General features: G+C 41.2%; 1 protein-coding gene across 1 annotated transcript in view; it reads right to left on the bottom strand.

Annotated features, from left to right (window-relative positions):
• Positions 1 to 18,560, bottom strand: part of LOC310786261 (connector enhancer of kinase suppressor of ras 2-like) — a gene marked incomplete at both ends in the record, with an annotated part of 73,717 nt that extends 55,157 nt beyond the window's left edge. The window contains 4 exons of the mRNA XM_083647420.1: positions 547 to 634; positions 6,722 to 6,924; positions 12,437 to 12,600; positions 18,497 to 18,560. Coding sequence (XP_083503546.1) covers positions 547 to 634; positions 6,722 to 6,924; positions 12,437 to 12,600; positions 18,497 to 18,560 — 519 coding nt within the window. The remainder of the gene's footprint in view (positions 1 to 546; positions 635 to 6,721; positions 6,925 to 12,436; positions 12,601 to 18,496) is intronic.
• Between the last annotated feature and the right edge of the window lie 3,353 nt (positions 18,561 to 21,913).

Raw genomic sequence — 21,913 nt, 5'->3', positions numbered from 1 at the left:
TAAGAAAAGTCTTGTTGTTTGAGTTTGAACAAAAACTGAAGATGCATAATGAGAATTTATACTGCTGAGAAACCTTTTAGTTCAAAGTAAATCTAAGTGACGGTGTAACTCATTCTATTTCAAGATAAGCCTTATCTCCAATCTCATGTTTTTTCTAGTTGTTATTGTAATAACAATTTCCCACAACAGCATGTTTTGTATTTGTGCATTTCAAATAAAATACTACTTTTCCAGTCATATATTGTCATTATTCAAGTTTAAAAAAATATTGTTAAAATCGTATCGTATCGTATCGTTATCGTGAACCCAGTATCGTGATACGTATCGTATCGTGAACTGAGTGTATCGTGACACCCCTAATTTTAAGTGAAATTTCCTTTCTCCCTGACGAACCAAAATGGCCGCAATTTCTGGTTAAGCCTACAAAAATATGTCATCCCTGCGGTACTATATTGGGTTACTGTTACAGGTATTTATAATGGAACATTTCATTTGGAATAACAGTAATAACTGGGTTTGAGCTGTGTTTTATTAAAAAAAAATTACCTGTTGTACGATTGTAGTGAGCTCAAGACACAGTTGGATCACATTGTTTCTTGTTATGGAGTAGTCTGCCACTGCGGCAAATGGAGACCTGAAAAAGAAGTAGGACCTGGAATGAACCATAAGATCATTCTTACTTTGAGCCTGATTCATTGGTAAATATATTGCATATGCCACTCACATTAGTTCAATATTCCCAAGTAGATATTTTCTCATATCATGTTTCTGAGAAGCAATCTGGATACACAGTGAACATTGTAATTGTATTCAACATTCAAGAATACAAATCAAAAAGTTTGTATGCTTGCATGAAATTGAAATATATCTGAATATAATTTGTTGTCACACAATATATTTCATTCAAATATGAACAAATCTATGCTCCTTATAGACAATGTGAATTGTTTTGTTTTACAAGGGTGTAGCATGGGGCAAGGAAGAACCCATAAAATGTGTAACAAATAATACCAGATGTTGACTACGTTAGAGTAATATGGATGGTCCTGCATCTGTTATTGTTGTAACTGCTAATGCTTTAACTTTGAAAAGGGACTTGTGTTGAAAAATATTATCCAGCTGTTATTATCCGTGACAATGTCAAAAGAGCTTAGTGAAGTGGTTCAGCCGCCAAATTGTTCTCCGGAGAACTGAAAAACTATCACAGCGACAATTTGCAGCTGAATCGAAAGTTTCTAAGGGAGCAGTAGCCTACAGCACGCGCTTGAGTGATTTTCACAAACAAAGTCATTTTCGTCCAAGGCAAGACCACGCAGACCTAAAGTGACCACACCATCTCTGAAGACCAGTATATATCACACAAACATCTTCACGAGACAGAGCAGCATCTGTATCCAAGATACAAGGCAAACTGAACAAAGAACGGCCCACTCCAGTTCAGAGTCCTGCACCGGGTCGGGGTTCCCGCAAAAAAACGCGGGGGGGCGGGTAAAAAATACACTTCTGTAAATTGGTGGGTCGGGCGGCGGGTAAAAATTAATAAATGCGGACGGGCGGCGGGTGGAACAACGACAACGTATGAGCCTTGTATGTTTTTCTGTTGCACTCAGATGGAGGCAGGGGGTGTGTCTGGCAGGGGGGGGGGTGTCTGGCAGGGGGGGTGTCTGGCAGCTGGTCTGACTCGAACAGGAGAAAAGTTTCTGACGCACGTTTTCGCAGTTTGTTTACATAACCGGCATCGTTTCAAGTATGCGCATACTGTGCAATGTGTGACGCTATATGGACTGCACAAAACATTCAAAACTCAGCTGCGGTCAAGGTGATTGATTGGAGACAATACGAGTCGGACAGATAATATAGTAGGCTACGTTAGCTTCCAGTCAAACATACACACTGGCTGTTTTCATAGCAACAGGCAAGAACATGTCATGGATAGATAGCGTGAAAGTGGAGAGGTCTCATCCCAACGTGGATTTACGTTCCTCCAACAGCAATCATAAAGGCAGTATGGATTATACCGGACATATTGGAAATAGCTGGTAAGTCACTTTGCTTGCTGTAACTGTCTGTGTGTCTGATAACAGAGCTATCCAGCTGGTTAGTGAGCTAGCAGCTGCTAAAAGCTAATTAACGTACATTAGCTGACGAGTCTCGGCCAGAAAGACTGCTGTTCGCCTCTCGTGTGAAACGGTGGCAGTTTCGTTTGGTTCACTACAAAATGTTTGCACTGCAGATTAACGGTTATTATATATATGCGGTTCCGGGTCGGGGGGCGGGCCTCATGTCTGCGGGGCGGGGTGGGTTGCGGTACTGATTGATCATATGTGCGGGTTCGCGGAGCGGGGTCGGTACTGCACGTCGCGGGGCCGGGCGGAACCGGGTCTTGAAAATCAGACCCGCGCAGGACTCTGCTCCAGTTAGTAAAAGTACAGTCAAAAGACGATTTGCAAACTGCAGCCTTAATGGGAGAGTAGCCGTTTCCAAACAACTTCTCTGATGACAAAACAAGTCTGAATGTTAAAAATGGGCTACGCAATAACAAAATTTCACTGTTTTGACTGGAAGAATGTCCTGTTTACAGATGAATCAAAGTTTGAACTTTACAGTTGCAATCAGAGAGAGCTTACGTGAGGAGACAACCACATGAGAACTTAATGCAAACAGTGCATAAAACCCCCAGTCCGACATGGTGGTCGAAATAGTCAGGTGTGGCGATGTTTCACCTATACCAGAGAATTGGTGACTTGCACTACTAGATCAACTACACATTGACCAAAAAAGCCAATTGTTTGGTGGTCTGAACGACAAATGACTAGTCGATGGATACAAAATATTAAAATTAAATAAATAAACAAATAAATAAATAAATAAACCTATTTTTGAAATATATATTGTCATAGGAATAATAATATTTGTCACATTTGTAATTGTGTATGTGACATCTATGGACCAAGTGTCTGTCAATAAAGGTTTGATTGATTGATTGATTGATTGATTGATTGATTGATTGATTGATTGATTGATTGATTGAAAAATTTTATCAAAAAGTAAATAAATTACAATACAAATACACCAATACATAATATGAAATTATTAAAAAAAATCCAAACGGAGATACCTGTTTTTGGAAATGAACTCTTCAATATATACAAATATATTTTAACCCTTTTATTTTATAAATGTCTAATAATCAAATGTGGTGTCTGTCTTTCTCTCTCACACACACACACACACACACACACACACACACACACACACACACACACACACACACACACACACACACACACACACATAAACCTTTTGTCTAAGAAAACAAACATATTGGTGTTGACGTGGTCAACACCAATACGTGGTCAAAACACGTGGTCAAAACACTGCAGTTTCCACTATGCACTAACCATTGCATCAAGCCACATAACCATGACTGCTTCATACTAGTCAACATTGTGCTTCCACTATATTCATTCTGCAGTGGTGCAGGCTGCAGCACAACAACAGGTCAATTGCACCTATGTTAAACAAAATGTGAAATTGAAAACATATGGGGCTCTATTCTCCCACAGGCCATCGGCGCTATTACGGGCCTTAACCGCAAAAAAACGTGCCTTGCGCCTGTTTCGGCAAGATAGCAATAGGCTTTAGGCTGCCAAATGCGCTTTAGGCCGAATGGGCGTGGCGCAGTCCCAAAGTGGGCGTGTCGGCGCTAAATACCAGCCTAGTGATATCTTGGGACCTGGCCTACATTTAGCGCTTTGCGCTTTTTAAAAGCAGGCCTATTCTGTGCCTTCACTGCTTCTTCTCTGTCACCCTTCTCTCTCTCTCTCTCTGAGTTCCCAGCATGCATTGTGTTTCTTCATTTCGCTACTAAATAGCCACCAAATGAGCCAAAATAGATATAAAAGGTAGTTCTAAATTAATGTGTAATGGTAACACAGCCTGCCATTGTCAACATTTCAATATTGGACCAAATAAAACATCGAAATGAAAACACCACCCTATGTGAAACATATATGTCCTCCTGGGCCTATATATACCCCTTGTCGAGTTAACGTGATTTAGAGAAGTAACAGCGGAACGCGCTTCGGAACGCGCTTCTAATGGCATCTGCTATACTGTGATGTCCCTCCAATAACTTGGCCCTATTTCACATTTAGTTTTACAATAAAAACACATTTATGCAATGACTTGACATAATGTAGGGTATATTTATGTGCATCATCCTTCCTGCAGCAGGCGAGAGAAAATGATATCTTTCTGGACAAACTTTCACCAATCTAATAGGCTATATTTTTCTAGCTGATGCATAGAACATTATTTTCACTTTGATCTTGCTATAGTGTAGCGTATTTACATGCTTGCAGTATTGAAACTGCAGTTAGATTGGTTTGAGAAGCATAATAATATGGAATAATAGCCTATAATGCAGACAGACAGGCTGGATGAAGGGAGGGGGGGGGGGGGGGCAGAGCGTTTGGCTTTCGTCTGGTTTTGCGGGATCACTGGAATTGGAGCTAAAAAGGCAAGCGTGCGATTCGTTTATTGCACTTATCCAATGAGCATGACGGTGCATAATTTTACGCCTAAAAGGCGTGGTTGTAATGCTTTGGGCTGCATCTAGCGCCAGCACGACGATATCAAGTGCGCCTGTCCACGCCCACTGCTTTGATCTGCGCCTGCCGCTCGGCCTAGAAACTGCGCCGATGCAACGATAGGGGCCATGGGCTCTATTCTCCCACAGGCCATCGGCGCTATTACGGGCCTTAACCGCAAAAAAACGTGCCTTGCGCCTGTTTCGGCAAGATAGCAATAGGCTTTAGGCTGCCAAATGCGCTTTAGGCCGAATGGGCGTGGCGCAGTCCCAAAGTGGGCGTGTCGGCGCTAAATACCAGCCTAGTGATATCTTGGGACCTGGCCTACATTTAGCGCTTTGCGCTTTTGAAAAGCAGGCCTATTCTCTGCCTTCACTGCTTCTTCTCTGTCACCCTTCTCTCTCTCTCTCTCTGAGTTCCCAGCATGCATTGTGTTTCTTCATTTCGCTACTAAATAGCCACCAAATGAGCCAAAATAGATATAAAAGGTAGTTCTAAATTAATGTGTAATGGTAACACAGCCTGCCATTGTCAACATTTCAATATTGGACCAAATAAAACATCGAAATGAAAACACCACCCTATGTGAAACATATATGTCCTCCTGGGCCTATATATACCCCTTGTCGAGTTAACGTGATTTAGAGAAGTAACAGCGGAACGCGCTTCGGAACGCGCTTCTAATGGCATCTGCTATACTGTGATGTCCCTCCAATAACTTGGCCCTATTTCACATTTAGTTTTACAATAAAAACACATTTATGCAATGACTTGACATAATGTAGGGTATATTTATGTGCATCATCCTTCCTGCAGCAGGCGAGAGAAAATGATATCTTTCTGGACAAACTTTCACCAATCTAATAGGCTATATTTTTCTAGCTGATGCATAGAACATTATTTTCACTTTGATCTTGCTATAGTGTAGCGTATTTACATGCTTGCAGTATTGAAACTGCAGTTAGATTGGTTTGAGAAGCATAATAATATGGAATAATAGCCTATAATGCAGACAGACAGGCTGGATGAAGGGAGGGGGGGGGGGGCAGAGCGTTTGGCTTTCGTCTGGTTTTGCGGGATCACTGGAATTGGAGCTAAAAAGGCAAGCGTGCGATTCGTTTATTGCACTTATCCAATGAGCATGACGGTGCATAATTTTACGCCTAAAAGGCGTGGTTGTAATGCTTTGGGCTGCATCTAGCGCCAGCACGACGATATCAAGTGCGCCTGTCCACGCCCACTGCTTTGATCTGCGCCTGCCGCTCGGCCTAGAAACTGCGCCGATGCAACGATAGGGGCCCCACTGTATTTAGCCAAGTTTCTCCAAAACAAGTCAATATTTTGGACAGACAGAAATCTGAGAGAAATAGCACCATCATCTTACACATCTTACACATAAATGAGCACATAAATGTTTCAATTTCCTCGGCCACCGTCGGCCTGACAGCATTCCTATTTGGCACGGGTACCGGCAGAGGTCCCGAGCAGACGGTGACAGGGCCAGATTTTGGAATTAGGTCATTATGGCCGATTAAACAGCCAAAAACAGCCAATTAGTGATAGCACTACCCACAGCAGCAAGCAGGTGGCACACAATGTGGGCGCACGCACGCATGCACACACACACACACACACACACACACACACACACACGCACACACACACACCAGGGATACACAAACGCACAAAGTCAATTTGCAGGCAGTCAACTTTCATGAATGAATATGCCGCCAAAGAGAAAATACAGGTTTACCAGTTGTTTTACCAGCAACGCCGTTCACGGGAGAGGGCAACCATCGCCAGGTAGCATTGATTGATATTTGGCACAGATACCACCAGGGCTCGTGAGCAGACAGTGACAGGGCCAAGTTCTTTTTATTTGGTCATTAAGGCTCACTAAATAACCAATTAGTGATTGCATGCTCCAACGGCCTGGGTATCAGCACTAGTCATAATAAAGTATCCAGATGAAAGTAAAACCTGCCCAAAGAACAAAATTGCACCAAAACAGAGATGCAAAATTAAAGCCAAAATTACCCTTCCCACCATTGCTGCAGAAACTAATGGAACAACATAAGTCATTTAACATGTGTGTATGTGTTATGGATGCAACTCTTTGCAAATCTCACCTATCTAACCACGCCAGAAGGCTTTTGGCGGCGGCGATGAGATCCACCACGGAGGTAAGGAAGTCGTTGGGCAGCTTACGTGTGGCGCGGCCGTCGTAATGCCCGCTGCGACGCCTCCCTGTGATGAAGTTCTGCAGGTTCTTGGCAGATGCATGGAGCTTGTGAGACAGCGTCTTCAGATTCTCCGTCTCCAGCCCATAATTCTAAAGGAGAGGGGAAATTATATTTGCTTTGTGTGGCCGGTTTTTCATTGTTTGCTTTAATTACACAGAGAGTTCCAAAAATGTCACCAACATAAAGACTGAAATGCCTTTTCACCACACTAAATAGTGGTGGAGATTTAATTCAATTCAATTCAATTCAATTCTGCTGGAACTGCTACCTCCACGACCCGATCCCAGATAAGCGGTTGAAGATGATGATGATGAATTCAATTCAAAAATTTATTTTCAAAACTTTATTTCAGACTCAGAAGAGAGTCCATGGCATTTAAAAAGACAGAAAACAAGACTGTAGTAGCACTCCGTTTCATTCTTCTTCCTCATGACTGTACCCCTTGTTGGAGTAAGTCTACAAACAGTATTTGTAACTTGAGAAACGAGACAAGACAACTTTCAATTTAAAATGTTTACTTGAAAACACAAAGTTACAATGTTAAACGCACGGTCAAAAAACTGTGTGGCTTCCATCAATGTCTGACATTGCTATCACTTCAATGCAGAAAAAAAGTGTGTGGTTAACAAAAGTTTATGGGAGTGGTAATTTGTGTTCATCAGAATAATCTTCACAAACGTGAATCACTTTTATGACTTTTGAAACGTAAATGCATTTCTTTAAACACGACTTTCAGAAAACACTTCAAAATGCATAAAAGTGATTCACATTCATGAAGATTATGCTGCTGAACACAAATTACCACTCCCATAAACTTTTGTTAATCACAGACCTTATTTTATGCATTTAAGTGAAACCCCATATCCCCCCAACCCCATTCACTTTTCCCCGTAAACTCCAACGTCCGGGACTTCCGCCTTCCGACTACAAAAATACGTCATCCCTGCAGTACTCTATTTCCCCTGCAGTCCCGCTTGTTGCCCCACCCCCTCTGGGCCATAGACTAGCACATGCTTCCTCTGATACATGTGTAGTCGCCAGCTGCTTCTTTTCACCTGACAGCGAGGAGTTTCACCGGCAGAACATACCGCGTGGGAGGATCACGCTATTCCCCCCAGTTCCCCTCCCTGCCAAACAGACCAGAGGAGGCACTAGTGCAGCGACCAGGACTCATACCCCCACCGGCTTCCCACCCGCAGACACGACCAACTGTGTCTGTAGGAACATCTGACCAAGCCGTAAGTACCGCCGCCGGGAATTGAATAGTGGTAGGCGAGTGAGTGCTTTTACCACTACACTACCCAGATGCCCCATACCCATACATCAAATGTGTTGAAAGTGCCTCACATGTAGGGACACCAGAGAACACAAACAAGTGACTGGCACTATGCCATCTCATTGTAGATGATTTGTCTTGTAAATAAAGACAGAAACAGTGAAAGGAGCTGGCAGGGGGGCCAAGTCCACCTTGTTGTGCTACTGGAGATCGTGCTGATATGACAAACATGTGAGGAAGAAAGCACTGACCCGTCCGCCCAGCCCCGCTCCCCTCCAGCTGTCACTTTGCATGTCTGGGGAAAGTGGAACGCTCGCTACCCACAATGCCACACTGCACGTGCAGGCCTGTAGGCATCTGTCATGTCAGACTTTCTTGAGAGGGGGTTGCACGGCAGGAGGGGGAGTAATCTGTTCATACTGTAATTGGAGAGCCATTGGCGCACAGTTGCACAGGCGCACAGATGCCTCAACTGTGATGTCAATTTTGGAGAGCTCGCACAGTTGCTCATAGCGCACAGTCACCCGAGCAACTTTACGGACCGAATTGTTCAACTTCAACTGTGATGTCACTCGGGCAGTTGTGATGTCACTCGAGCAACTGTGATTGAAGCGTCCAAGCTGCGTCTGCGAGCCCGCGGAGCGGGCAATTTCCATAACTGCACCGATGATGGTGCATTATATCCAGTCTCCGCATCAGGAATCGAGCATGCGCAGCGCACAAGATTTCTAGTCATATTTAATACAGCAGTGCCTGAGAGACTTAAGACTAGGGGTGTCACGATACACTCAGTTCACGATACGATACGTATCACGATACTGGGTTCACGATAACGATACGATACGATACGATTTTAACAATATTTTTTTAAACTTGAATAATCACAATATATGACTGGAAAAGTAGTATTTTATTTGAAATGCACAAATACAAAACATGCTGTTGTGGGAAATTGTTATTACAATAACAACTAGAAAAAACATGAGATTGGAGATAAGGCTTATCTTGAAATAGAATGAGTTACACCGTCACTTAGATTTACTTTGAACTAAAAGGTTTCTCAGCAGTATAAATTCTCATTATGCATCTTCAGTTTTTCTTCAAACTCAAACAACAAGACTTTTCTTAATCTATTTTTTATGCATCTTCAGTTTTTCCTGTCAAGTAAACAGTTTTGCCAGAAACTCAATTGAATGGTTTCTCTCCTGTATAACTTCTCATGTGTCTCTTCAGAGACTTGTTCAACTGAACTACTTTCCACACATTGAACTTCAACGAACAAAGACGTTTCTTAGTCTATTTTTTGGAAAAAAAAAAAAAAAAAATTTTTTTTTTTTTTTTTTTTTGCGATATGATATTTCATCTCAACGATACATATCGTGACGTTTTACTATCGCGAAATTTCGTGGGACGATATATTGTGACACCCCTACTTAAGACCAAATCCCAGTTACATAAGGGGCTTTGGATGAGAGGGCTTTAGATCCAGATAACATCTGCGACCTCAGTCCACTAATTCTCAATCCAATCTCTCTTGGTCTCTTCGGCTAAAACACATCTTTCTCCCTCTCCAGTCCACTCCACTTTCTCCTCTTCATTCCTAATAGGGATGGGCATCGAATTTCGAATTTTCGAATAATCGTTGTTATTATCAAGGTCGACTTTTATTATTGAAATTCGAAATTCGAAATTCGAAAAAAAAAATTGTGAAATGTTGCATTGTCTCCCCTGATTCTAAGTATAGTCGAATCGCTTGGTTTGAGCAAGTAAAACAATTTTTATAAGCATTTTAAGCAAGGTTTATGGAAAAATGAATGGCGGATGAAATCCCATGAAGAGGGAGAGGGGGTGACTTTGGCACCCCTTTGGCACTCAGACCTGAGCCTACTAAATATTTAATGAACCACTCATGATTGTCAAAACTGTTTTTTATTTTCGAAAATGTCAATGTCATGTAACATGCAGGCCCGTAGCTACCATTGAGGACACCGAGGTCATGACCTCGGTATTTTCCACACCAAAAAAAAAAAAATTGAAAAATTGAAAAATAGCCCCGGTCCCCAGATCTATTAATCTGTCATTGATGTTTTAATGCGACAGTTGATCGGAAATGCAACAATTTGCTTCCTCTCTGTGTGCTATAGAAGGAAGAGAGATAACTCACAACATTCAGATTTTGCATTGAGGCTAGATTGGGGCTAGACTTTGGGGACAGTTCTATTGAAGTGAATGGGTAAGTAACTCCCCTGTAAGTGATGTTTGTGTAGATGGGCCATTGTATTTAATTGAGCAGTATTCTGCCATGTGACCTGTATGCAGAATATAAATTATATCATATGGGGAGACATTTATTTTTTGGATCATTTTAAAGCAACAGCACAGTAAAGAGGATATTAATCTAACATGATGTATGTAGTTCTTTATAGATCTAGCCTCTTCATTTTGCTCTCAAAGTGCACCAGATTGAAGCATTTTACTTTAAAATGGACAAAAAAAATTATCCGGGGGGGCACAGCCCCCCCTGGGCCCCCCACGCCGTGCTAAAATGAAAAAATAAATCTTTTTTTACATTTTGAATTTTTTTTACATTTTTATTTCCGAATTTCGATTAAAAGTCGACTTTGGCCAGCGAATTTCAAATAGTGTTTTTGCTAGAAATGCCCATCCCTAATTCCTAATGTTCACTTCTTTTCCCATTGTTCAGCAGTGCATCACAGCTCAAAGCATCTCTGTGTATTTGTGAGAGACTGCAGCAGATTGGTGATTAATCCTGGGCATTACCAAAGATCATCGATGTTTATTACCTCCGCCAACAGAGTTACTGGGCATTCACACTGGGGTGATTTTCGCAAATTCACGTGATGAAATTACATACAAAGGCAATGCAAAAGTGAATTTTCGGTGCGATTTTCGCCTCATCGCCCGTTCGCTCGAGTTGAAATTTTCAACTGTGGCAAATAATTTGTGCAAGTGAAGCTTTTTTTCACCCTGGTGTGAACGCAGGCCCTGAGTTGGTAAAGGTTGGGAATCGCTGATGTACAGTATGAATAATGTATGTAAATACATAAATACATATACACATATCTAAAAAAACAAGTAAATAATCAAGAAATAATGAAAAAACAAATCATAAGCAAGCAAATAATCAATAAAAACAACGCAGATGAATAATTAGAAAATCAACAGTTTGATTATGACCAGTTGTAAATAAAACAGCTTGATTATTCTGCAGATGTCCAGAAAGAAAGAAAAAATGCTTTTATGAAAAACGTTTGGGGGGGGGGGGGGGGTCACGTATAAAGAGTGATTTGTATAAATGAATTGATTTTTTTCCCTCGAGTCTCTCTACTATATACTATTCTTCAGATTCGGGTGCTTTTGAATTAGTTCAGTGCTGCAGCTTTCTATCAGGACTTGTGGGTTCAAGACTGGGAAGAGAGGAAGATACAGTCCTTGCTGTTAACCTGGATCACAACAAGGCAACACAGCTCGCTAGCCAGGGTCACTGTAGTGGCATGTGCAGTGAGTATAGGGACTGAGCATAACAAGACGACTAATAAATATGCTTTCACTGCTCTCATTATACATGAACCCAATCAGCAGAACAGCAGTCGATCATGAAATCACCCCAAGAACAGGCTTCATCCATGTCAGCATGAATGACAGTTGTAAGATTTGCCTGTAGGGAATATTTCGATTAGACTATCAACTGTGGTAGATTCTATCTGATTTATGAAAATGGCAGCCTTTAAGCATGTTCTTCTTCTGTGGTGATTGAAGGTCAAATGGTCAAATGCATGTCCTTGTATAATATAATATTTGCAGGAATGTACAATCGCTAATTCCTGGAATGGTTGTCTCGCCGATTAAGCAATGAGTCATATATTGCCTCCAGGAACAATTGGAGACATTAACCATCACTTATAAAAATGAAAAAGGAAATGTATGAAGCCATCAGTGGCTACTGGATGATACTGTACTGTATGTGCGGATGCCACTAGGATACTTAAGATCATTTGTTCAGCATATCGTCGCTCTTGGATGAAAACCTCATATCTCCACAATGTCAGCTTTTCAGGAATTAAGAAACACAGCCTCGTTTGTAGCTTGATGATTTTTTTTTACCATTATCCAATGGGTTTTGAATGGGTTTCATAAGTCCAAGAGGTAAAAAAAAATTCTCAGCCCATAGTGGAGCATGTGATTCTTCAACTGAAAACATGACAATCACCAAGTAAGTTTGCAAGATTTTCTGTGATATGTGTGACTCTTCAGAGGGTTAATGCAGTGTAGTTTTGACAATATTATGGGAAGCTTGGACTGACCAGAGCACAGAGTAGGTCCACGGCCTCCAGTATGAGCTCCTGGTGGCCAATTCTGGAGACACACAGGTCCTCCAGCTCCTGGTGGGTGATACGAAGCAACTGGTCGCCCCCTACCTTCTCCCTCTCAAAGGTCTTGATGTACTGTTGCAGGCAGTCATCCAGGCCTGGGGGAGAAGCACAGGACAAGAGGGATACTCTCAGTGTGGATCCATATAAGACAGCTTTATTTTGCTTCATCATCTGTATCAATCTGATCTGACAGTCATGATCTGATCGGTGCATTTTCAGCCTTAAACAGCAGTCTACAGCTGTAACTGAAACATAAAGTAAAAAATAAAAGCAAACTGAAAAAAAAGCTTTAGAAATATAAAAAATTAAGAAGCCTTGACTTTGATCTGGCTATATCTAAAACTAGACAATAACATAAAGAAAAAGTTTTATTAAAAAGCAGGTATCTGACAGAAACATTCAGACTTATGCATGATTAGACTAACACATACACACATGAACTCAGACCTGCCCACTCCCCTAAGACCACTATGTTTAAATTGTCAGTACAATTTTATGTTACAGATAACTAAACTAGCAAATACTTTTTCATAATACTTCTGAATTTTGTTCCTTAAATACTGAAACCTGTTTTGGATTCAAAATGTCTGTCTCAGTGCGTGCCAGTGTATTATTGCTAAACTTTTGTCGAGAAATAATGTCTTGGACTATTTTCAATAATGAAGACTACTTAGCAGCTAACGCCCAGTTCAGGTCATATCACAGTGCACGCCCCCTTTCTTTGAGGTTGTATAACCCATTCATTGTTAGGCTCGCCCCCCTTCTCTGATGCTGTCTCCTCACCCATTCACAGTTTATCACACATGTGGCAATAACCAATCAGCCCAAACTATTCCTCTCCAGCTGATCCCAATCACCTAATCAGCGTATATCAGGGTCCATGTTTTATTCTGTTTGCTATGTGCTGTGTATGTGCCATGTGTCATTCTCAGTTGCTTATCATCGCTGAAGCGGTTTTTGCCCCACCTCCTCCCCTAACCACCACCATTGTCATGACTCCTGATTGAAGAATTCCCTATGGGGGACTTCCTATCCTATTCTTCACTGACGACGCCCTCTCATCATCTCAGGAGAGCGTCATCATATCATGGAGTCATACGCCAAAATTAATTTTTTGTATCATTAAAGCTTGTTAAACTTTCTACTAGTCTCTCATGATTGAAACAACTTTGATAGCAAGTATGCACACTAATTAAGGGTAAAAATATTACTAATTGAAACAATTTGATAAATAGTGTTGATTGAATGTAGTGAATGTAATGTATCAGTGTCTATGGTAGTGTTGTGTGCAGCACATTATTATAATGCAATTTGCTTTGGCCCATGAAAGGATCTGGTTTTGAAGTTTGGAGTTTACAGTTCCAGTAAAATCTATACTAGTTGGGTTAAAATAAGAAATCAACAATACAACTTCGCAGGTATCATAGCTGAATGTCACCACACAATGTCCTCTGGTTATCCTTGGCCACTTCTTGAAACAAATCCTACAGTTGCCCCTATATACAGTATATAGAGCAGAGTTGGTGTGTGGAAAGCAGAGTCCTTGTTAAGCATTCCCTGGACACTCTTTCTAACTCTGCTTCCAGCTCCTCTCTGTCTCTCCCTTCTCTCTCATCCAACTCTTTACTCTCTCTTCCTTTCATCAGTGTCCCACAGAAAAAAGGAGTGTAGATAGATCAATCGTATATGAACCAGTCTAGGTGTTTTCCTCTGCCTAAATCTAATCAGGCATTCACCTCGAGTTCAGCTGGCAGCTAAATCATGGAGAGGAAACATGGGCGGGAGTTTCATGGTTTTGCATAAAATGTAAAGGCTTAACTAATCAGCCTCTTTACCAAGTTAATTGAGACTCATTATGTCAGTGTATTCCCATGTTTCCATAGAAACCATGAAGCAGGGTTTTGGCAGCGATTCTCCCTGACTGCAGGACAAAACAAACAAATAAGAGAAGAGAAGGGTGCTTTTTCGGAAAAAGAAAAAAGAAAAAGTGAATAGCTGGTAGCATGAACGATCTAGCCAATTTATCTGCTAATTTCAATGGGAATATATTGCTCATTACAGAACTCCCCTCTGGACTGTGTGGAATATGAACAACTCATACAAAGACAGAGAGCCCTATTTATTTATTTGTACTTACTTGTGCCATTGTAAAGCATTTGCTGTATAAATAAAGGATAGTATAATGGTTATTATCAATAATATAAAATTCACACAACTAAGAGAACCACTATGATTTCACAAAGAGCCAAGATGTGAAAAAGTAACCATCACTAATAAACATTATATTACAGTAACAGTAGTATATGAAAGTCTGGCACCAGATAAAATACTTCATCCTGCAGTGCTGTAGTGGTGTTCCAGTGCACTGAGGGACCATATCATGCTCCATAGTCCATACAAACACTTTTCCTCTTTTGATTGTAATATTGTTGACAGCTGTCCCAGATAGAGCCCCCTGACGACATATACTGAACTAAGTGATGTCTCCTACATCAGTTGCCCTGTCCATTCTGTGTATGGGTCAGATTACCAGGCACACTAAAGACAAATGAAAAGCATAGAGCTGACACATCATGATAGATAATCCAGCTCAGAATGTGGTGTGCGAGAAATACATTTAGGGATGTAAACACTCCCATATTGGCTTTTTTGTTTTTTGTTCATCTCACTTCTCATTGATCACTGTCAAGAAATAAAGTGTGTGTGCATGTGTTTATAGAGAGAATTTAAAGAGAGAATGATGAGTGACTGAGTGAGAAAGACTGAAAGAAAGATCATTTGTATGAAGTATAAAGATAAAAAGTTATGTTACAAAACATTAATTATATGCATGCTAGACCCCGACCGATATATCGGTCCACCGATATTAACGGCCAATATTGGCCGATGACCGATATATCGGTATCGGCCAACATATTGGCCGATATATATATATTGTTTTAAGTTATAGACAGCATGTTGTGTATATTTGATCCTTTTTCTTAACTCAAGTTACATTATATTCGTTCTATTTGTGTTTTTGTATTTCTAGTTATTTATCATTATTAAATTCCCAGTGATGTTTATTCATTGCATTGATATTAATTTAGACAATAACATTTATTGATAAGCTGTAAAATATCCTACCTACATTAAATATCTCAAGTCATGTCAAGTCATATCTTTGTCAAGTGTTTCATATTTGAGGGATCATTGCAAAAGAAATTGTGTAATATAATGTGTACGGTATATATAATATAAGAATATCGGCCGATATATTGTTATCGGAATTTTTTTACTCCTTAAAATCAGTATCGGCATCAGCCTCAAAAATCCAGTATCGGTCGGGCTCCAATGCATGCACACTTCCAGGCCCAACACATCATTATGCAAAGCGTGTGTTAGTTTTGTGTCTGAAATGTCTCTGAGAGTACCTCAAAACATGCAGGTAAAAACAAATACTAAAACATATCACAGATCAAAACTAAACTGCACTTGGTATGTCAAGCACAAACTATCAGTGAAAGCCTTTCGTAATGCAAATCTCTCCTTTGAAGGGGCTTTGTCATAGCTGGGAATAGTGTCTTGGTTACACAAAACACCAAGGGGGATGGAGAGTGGGATTGTGGGAAGGTCACAGGGCAGCCCTGTTTGGCCTCCAGTGACATCACTGCGCTGTATGCTAATAATGGACCTTGTGAATGCTAATGATGAAATGCTGCCAGTCCTCAGAGTGGATGTTCTCTCTCTCTCTCTCTCTCTCTCTCTCTCTCTCTCTCTCTCTCTCTCTCTCTCTCTCTCTCTCTCTCTCTCTCTCTCTCTCTCTCTCTCTCTCTCTCTCTCTCTCTCTCTCTCTCTCTCTCTCTCTCTCTCTCTCTCTCTCTCTCTCTCTCTCACACACACACACACACACACACACACACACACACACACACACACACACACACTTTAAATTAGCATTACTGGACTCTGGACACAAGAATTTGTCTCTGCTCCACTTGTCAGATGTGGGCCAATAAAGAGCCCTCTCTCATCCAATCTCCGCTTCTCATTCCTTGCATCTCTCACTCATGTGACGCCCTCATCCACATCATCTTAGATCTCATGCTAACTACTGTCTCTCTTTCTCTGTGTCCTACAGGAACTCCACTCCTCCAGCTACACTTAAGCTTTGTCTCTTAACTCGGCTGGCATGCTCACAAGATTAAAAAAAGACACTGTGGGATCCAGGCACACATGTAATACACAACTACTGATTGACGTCTGATCCGTGGTGCATTCATCTGAGCCAGCAGAAAAAGGCCTACGACTTTGGAATGTCTGCGTGTTTTGAGGCAGCAACATATGTTTTATGTTGAGCATCTCTCAAAGGCTGTGAACTGTCACATATTGTAAGCATGTCGCTCTGCAAAAACAGCACACTGTACAGAGAATATTATGTTTACAGAAAATGCACACCCACACACACAGACTCAGACAGTGTATGAATATTATTAATAAATGTATAACATTGCATTCTAACTTTACATTCTCATTATCTTTCATTAGGTAAAAATCTTTCCTCTCATTATTGCTTTGTCATCTTTGTTGCTAAGCAATAGGTCACAAGTTCATTAACTTGTTTGTGGTTTCTGTTGGTGTTGTGTGTATTTTCGATGTGCTGTTTTATTCTGTCATGGATGGCTCGTGCTGGGCCGATCCGACCACTGTGTGTGTGTGTGTGTGTGTGTGTGTGTGTGTGTGTGTGTGTGTGTGTGTGTGTGTGTGTGTGTGTGTGTGTGTGTGTGTGTGTGTTTACAAATGAGGACCACAATGGAAACAAGTCATGGACGTTGTTGTGTTTTAACTTTTATTCCTCAACAATTTTAATACCAGTGTATGGATTTTATCTGTTCATTTGTATTTTTAACAACTGTCTTAAATAAAGTCATGCATTCATTCAACTAGCGTAGCCTAACAGTTTGTTGTCTTAATGGTGTTAGTCTTGTGAGTTTTTACATGTTACTGTCTTTGCTGTCAGTGTCAGCAGACAAGATACAGGCCATCTAGATATCTGGAGAGAAAGACGCTCACTGAAGAAAGGACAATTTTTCCTAGAACTCTGAGGATCCTCTGTATTCATCCAACAGACAGAATCACATGAATGATATCAAGTTCATCTTTTTAGATGAATGAATCAAACTGAATGTCCACATGTCCAAAAATAGTTACATTCAGAGACTTCTAGAAAAATGATGCTGTCTCTGTGGAGCAAGCTTGATTAACAACTGGCCATATCTGTACACTACACGTGCATTTCAACTGTGGCCACTGCATGGTCTGTATGTTTCTTATTTGAAGAGCTGTTCTGTCAGTAAGGTCAGCAACAAATACAATGCTCGCATGTCTGACAAAAGGTCTGTAGACACAAAGAACATGTCTCCTTTAATAATATATTGGATGGTCTAGTAGTGGGCTATCATCACCTTTGTGTTTCAGTGCATTATTTATACGGGTTAATCTCTAGGCATGGGCAACATGCATTTAGCCTAAGTTCTCCTCAATATTTTTGCAAAAATATAAACTAGCAAACGTTACTGCAGCAGCGGTAATGTAGCCGAATGCTTCTGAATAGGCTACACTGCTAACTTTCTATCATAGAGTTTGACCCCAGAAGATTAACTGAAGGTATTTCTGTAATTACTGGATTTCCGCCAAGTGTTTTCCAATAGGCTACCCGCGAGGCGATCCCGTTCAACAATAACCACAATTGACAATACACCGTTTAAGTGGGCTAATTTGAAATGATCAGGTTCAAGAGAATGTGTGGTCTGTAAGGGCGAATGATTTACATATTGCTAGTGACTGATAAATCGATTGTTCCAAGTTATTCTTAAAATAGCCTTCCACATGCAGATATGAACGCGAAACGGATGCTCAGCAGGTGTTTTGCCCTTTCATTTCCGTGCAGTAGCCTAGTAGGCTATTTCGAAAGATCAGTTTGGTGATCTAAATTTCAGTTTTATAACCTACCTTTCATCCAGTCAACCACTTGACTGGAGCTCCACTTGCTCACAGGCTCCATGACCAGTGCCATGGTAGAAGTTTGCCTTGTTCACGCCTGACAAAGAAAACCCCAACAAACCCACCCCTACAAAAATTCCCAAGGAGCACTACGTTGGGTGTTTACAAACGTGGTAGGTCCAAAATGTCGCTTTGAGCAGCTTGAGTGTAGCCCGACAGACTTCTGCACTTTCCTTTGATATTGAAAGAGCCCTTTTATTTGTCATTCATGTCAGGCTCGGCGGTGATGCTGGCAGGCTGCTGCTGGCCGCCCGACCCCCTTTTCAAATACATCTCAATAGCATCCAGAGCAGCTAGCCTAGGAGAACAACGCGCTGCGCATCACCCTGGTGTCTGGGAAGGTTTGCTGCTTCGCTCTAGTCTACACAATCCTCCCTCTCATACACAGACATGATGGAGTCATAGCCCGCACCGTGCTGTGTATTAGGTATGAGGGGTGATTCATGCCGCAAAGAAGCTGGAGGAGGGGAGAACTTTCACACTGCACCGCTTTTTGGGGAGAAAATTAAAATATATGCCTATGAATATAATTATTCATATCTTACACATGAATGGGCAAACCTATGTATGTATATCTGTATGTATGTATGCATGTATGCATGTACCGGTATGCATGTATGTATGTATGTAGGAATTAGCATAATAGAAATTAACCTAGGACATAAATGTCCTGGCATGCAAGAAGGTCACAATAAATGCATTAATCTCTCAATTTGGTATTTATGATGAGAGATTATAGAGTTTAGAATCTAGCAATCTGGGAATCCAGAGTTTATTTTGGCAGGTAAATAGAGTCTGGGACAGCCGTACCTTTTTTTAAGGATTCCTGTAGAGCGCGAATCTTCCGCCCGGGACTTCCGCCTCCGCACAGTGCCGTACTGTTGTTGTACTGGTGAATATAAGAGTTCCGGTCCTGAATGCTAGTGAATATATAAGAATTCTAATGTTTATCATTCAAAATAAAAGCGACGAAATGTATGTTTTTAAAAGGCACTGGACAGGAAGCCTAAAAAAAAAAGTACGGCTGTTCCAGTCTATTTACGTGCCAAAATAGACTCTGGGTTCCCAGATCTAGAGGTGAAAATGACTACGGCCTATGTATGTATGTACTGTATGTATGTATGTATGTATGTATGTACATATGTATGTAGTGTATGTATGTATGTAGCCTATGTATAGTATGTATGTATGTATGTATTAGAGATGCGCGGATTAGCTTTTATGCCATCCTAATCCGCGTGTATGCATGAACCAACCGCCCGCCATAAATCCACGCAAATTATTTCATACTATTTATAGATCCGCCCCCGCCATGCACCCGACATTTCACAGCACTATAAAAGGAGCGAACTTACGGTTTCTGCTGCCGTGCAGTGCAATACTCCAAATAAACTTCCATGCTGTATTATGTCCAGTCCACCACTTGCCCTCATGTAGCTTACTCGGCTAACGCTATAGCTTTAAATTTAGTTTACTGGATTGCCTCATACATTGTATGGGAAAATACGAACGTGTCTTCTCTTCAAACATGTCTTTAGCGGAGACTCCTCTTTGAAAAAACCGAGATCATCTTCCTCCCTGGCAAAGAATCCCCCCTGACTGACCTCTCCATATCCATTGACAACTCCATCTCAAACAGCTAAAAACCTGGGAGTGATCCTTGACCACCAACTCACCTTCTCTGCCTACATTGCCGCAACAGCACGCTCCTGCCGGTTCTCCCTCTTCAATATTCGTAAGATACGCCCATTTCTCACCAGAGAAGCGACACAAATTCTGGTACAGTCACTGGTATTGTCGACTACTGCAACATCCTTTTGGCAGGCCTCCCTGCCTCTAAAATACTTCCTCTTCAGCTCATTCAGAACACAGCAGCCCGTCTGGTCTACAATTTACCTAGATTTTCCCATGTCACCCCCTTTTTCCGAGAGCTTCACTGGCTTCCCATCCTAGCACGCATCAAATTCAAAACTCTGGCACTAGCTTTCAAGGCCCTTCACCAAACAGCCCCCTCGTACTTACAGTCTATGGTCACTTTTCAAACCTCTCACCGCCTGCTCCGCCCCTCCACTAGTGCAGGACGTCTCGCCCCTCCCCTGCTACGTGGGCTCAGAACCCGGGCCCCGTTCCAATACCCATACTTCCATACTATTTAGTAGGCAAAAAAAGAATTAGTATGTCCCAATACATAGTATGTCAGATGCAGTATGCCAAGAGTACCAGGATGTTGTACTACATCAGCTCCTATTTCGGAGTATGCATCGATGCATGCTGCGTCAGCCAATCTTCCCCACAATCCTTTGCGCAGCAGGAAGTTACATCTTCTTCTTCTTCTTCTAATGTTTTATGGCGGTTGGCAAACAACCTTTTGTGCATTACCGCCACCTACTGGAGTTACGTCGCACTGACTGAGCTGCGTGTTCATGAATGAGATAATTAACTTTAAAAGCCTTGAAATATGTTAAAACCAAACAAGCATGGAGTGTGTACCAAAACATGCATATCTTGATTCCTGTTTAGAACTCTGACTTAATGTTTTTGCTTTATTTATTTTATTTTGTTTATTTGATTGTCTGTTCCAATTTTGTAAATGTTTAGTCTGAATTTTTTGTATAATGTACTGTTTGTTACTGCCAGACTTTGTTTATTGAATTTAAAAAAAAAAAAAAAAAAAAAAACTCAAATGTGGCGCTGCGGACGTCGGCGGAAGTGAGCAAGAGGTCGGAGTTCAGGAAGCTCACGTGACGACAGATGTAGTGTGTCCCAATAGTATGCATTTTGCATGCATGCTGCACACTACAATCCATACTTTGTGAAGGCAGCGGCAGTACATACTACAAGAAAGTACAAGTATGGGTATTGGAACGCAGCCCCGCTCTCGGTTGAGACTTTTCTCCTACCTGGCTCCAAAATGGTGGAATGAACTTCCCCCGGACATCAGGACTGCCGCATCACTCCCCATTTTCGGCAGAAAACTTAAAACTCATCTCTTAAGACTTTATATTGACTCTTCCTGAATTCCCTCCCTTCTCTCTGCCTGCTTTCCATGTGTTTTTAATTGAATTTTCTGTTTCTTAAATGTTTGCTCCTTTAATTGTTCTCACCTTTAATCTCCCCTTTTATATTGGCTTCTCATATTTTTACTACTGTCTTTCTATTTTATCTATTCATGTTATTGTGTGCTGTATGATCATGATGTAAGTCGCTTTGGATAAAGGCGTCTGCTAAATACCAATAAAGTAAAGGGTGACATCATTGACCATATATGGACCAAAAGTGGAGCCTAGCGACCTAGCACATGGCTATTGTTTTGTTTACCACTGGTCCTTTGGGGATCCTACAATTAATAGGCAACTAAGAATGTGC

The sequence above is a fragment of the Poromitra crassiceps genome (genome assembly GCF_964638095.1).
Source record: "Poromitra crassiceps genome assembly, chromosome: 1".
Classification (NCBI taxonomy): domain Eukaryota; kingdom Metazoa; phylum Chordata; class Actinopteri; order Beryciformes; family Melamphaidae; genus Poromitra; species Poromitra crassiceps.
The sequence above is the reverse complement of the archived record's forward strand: the minus strand, read 5'-3'. Positions and strand labels throughout refer to the sequence as shown.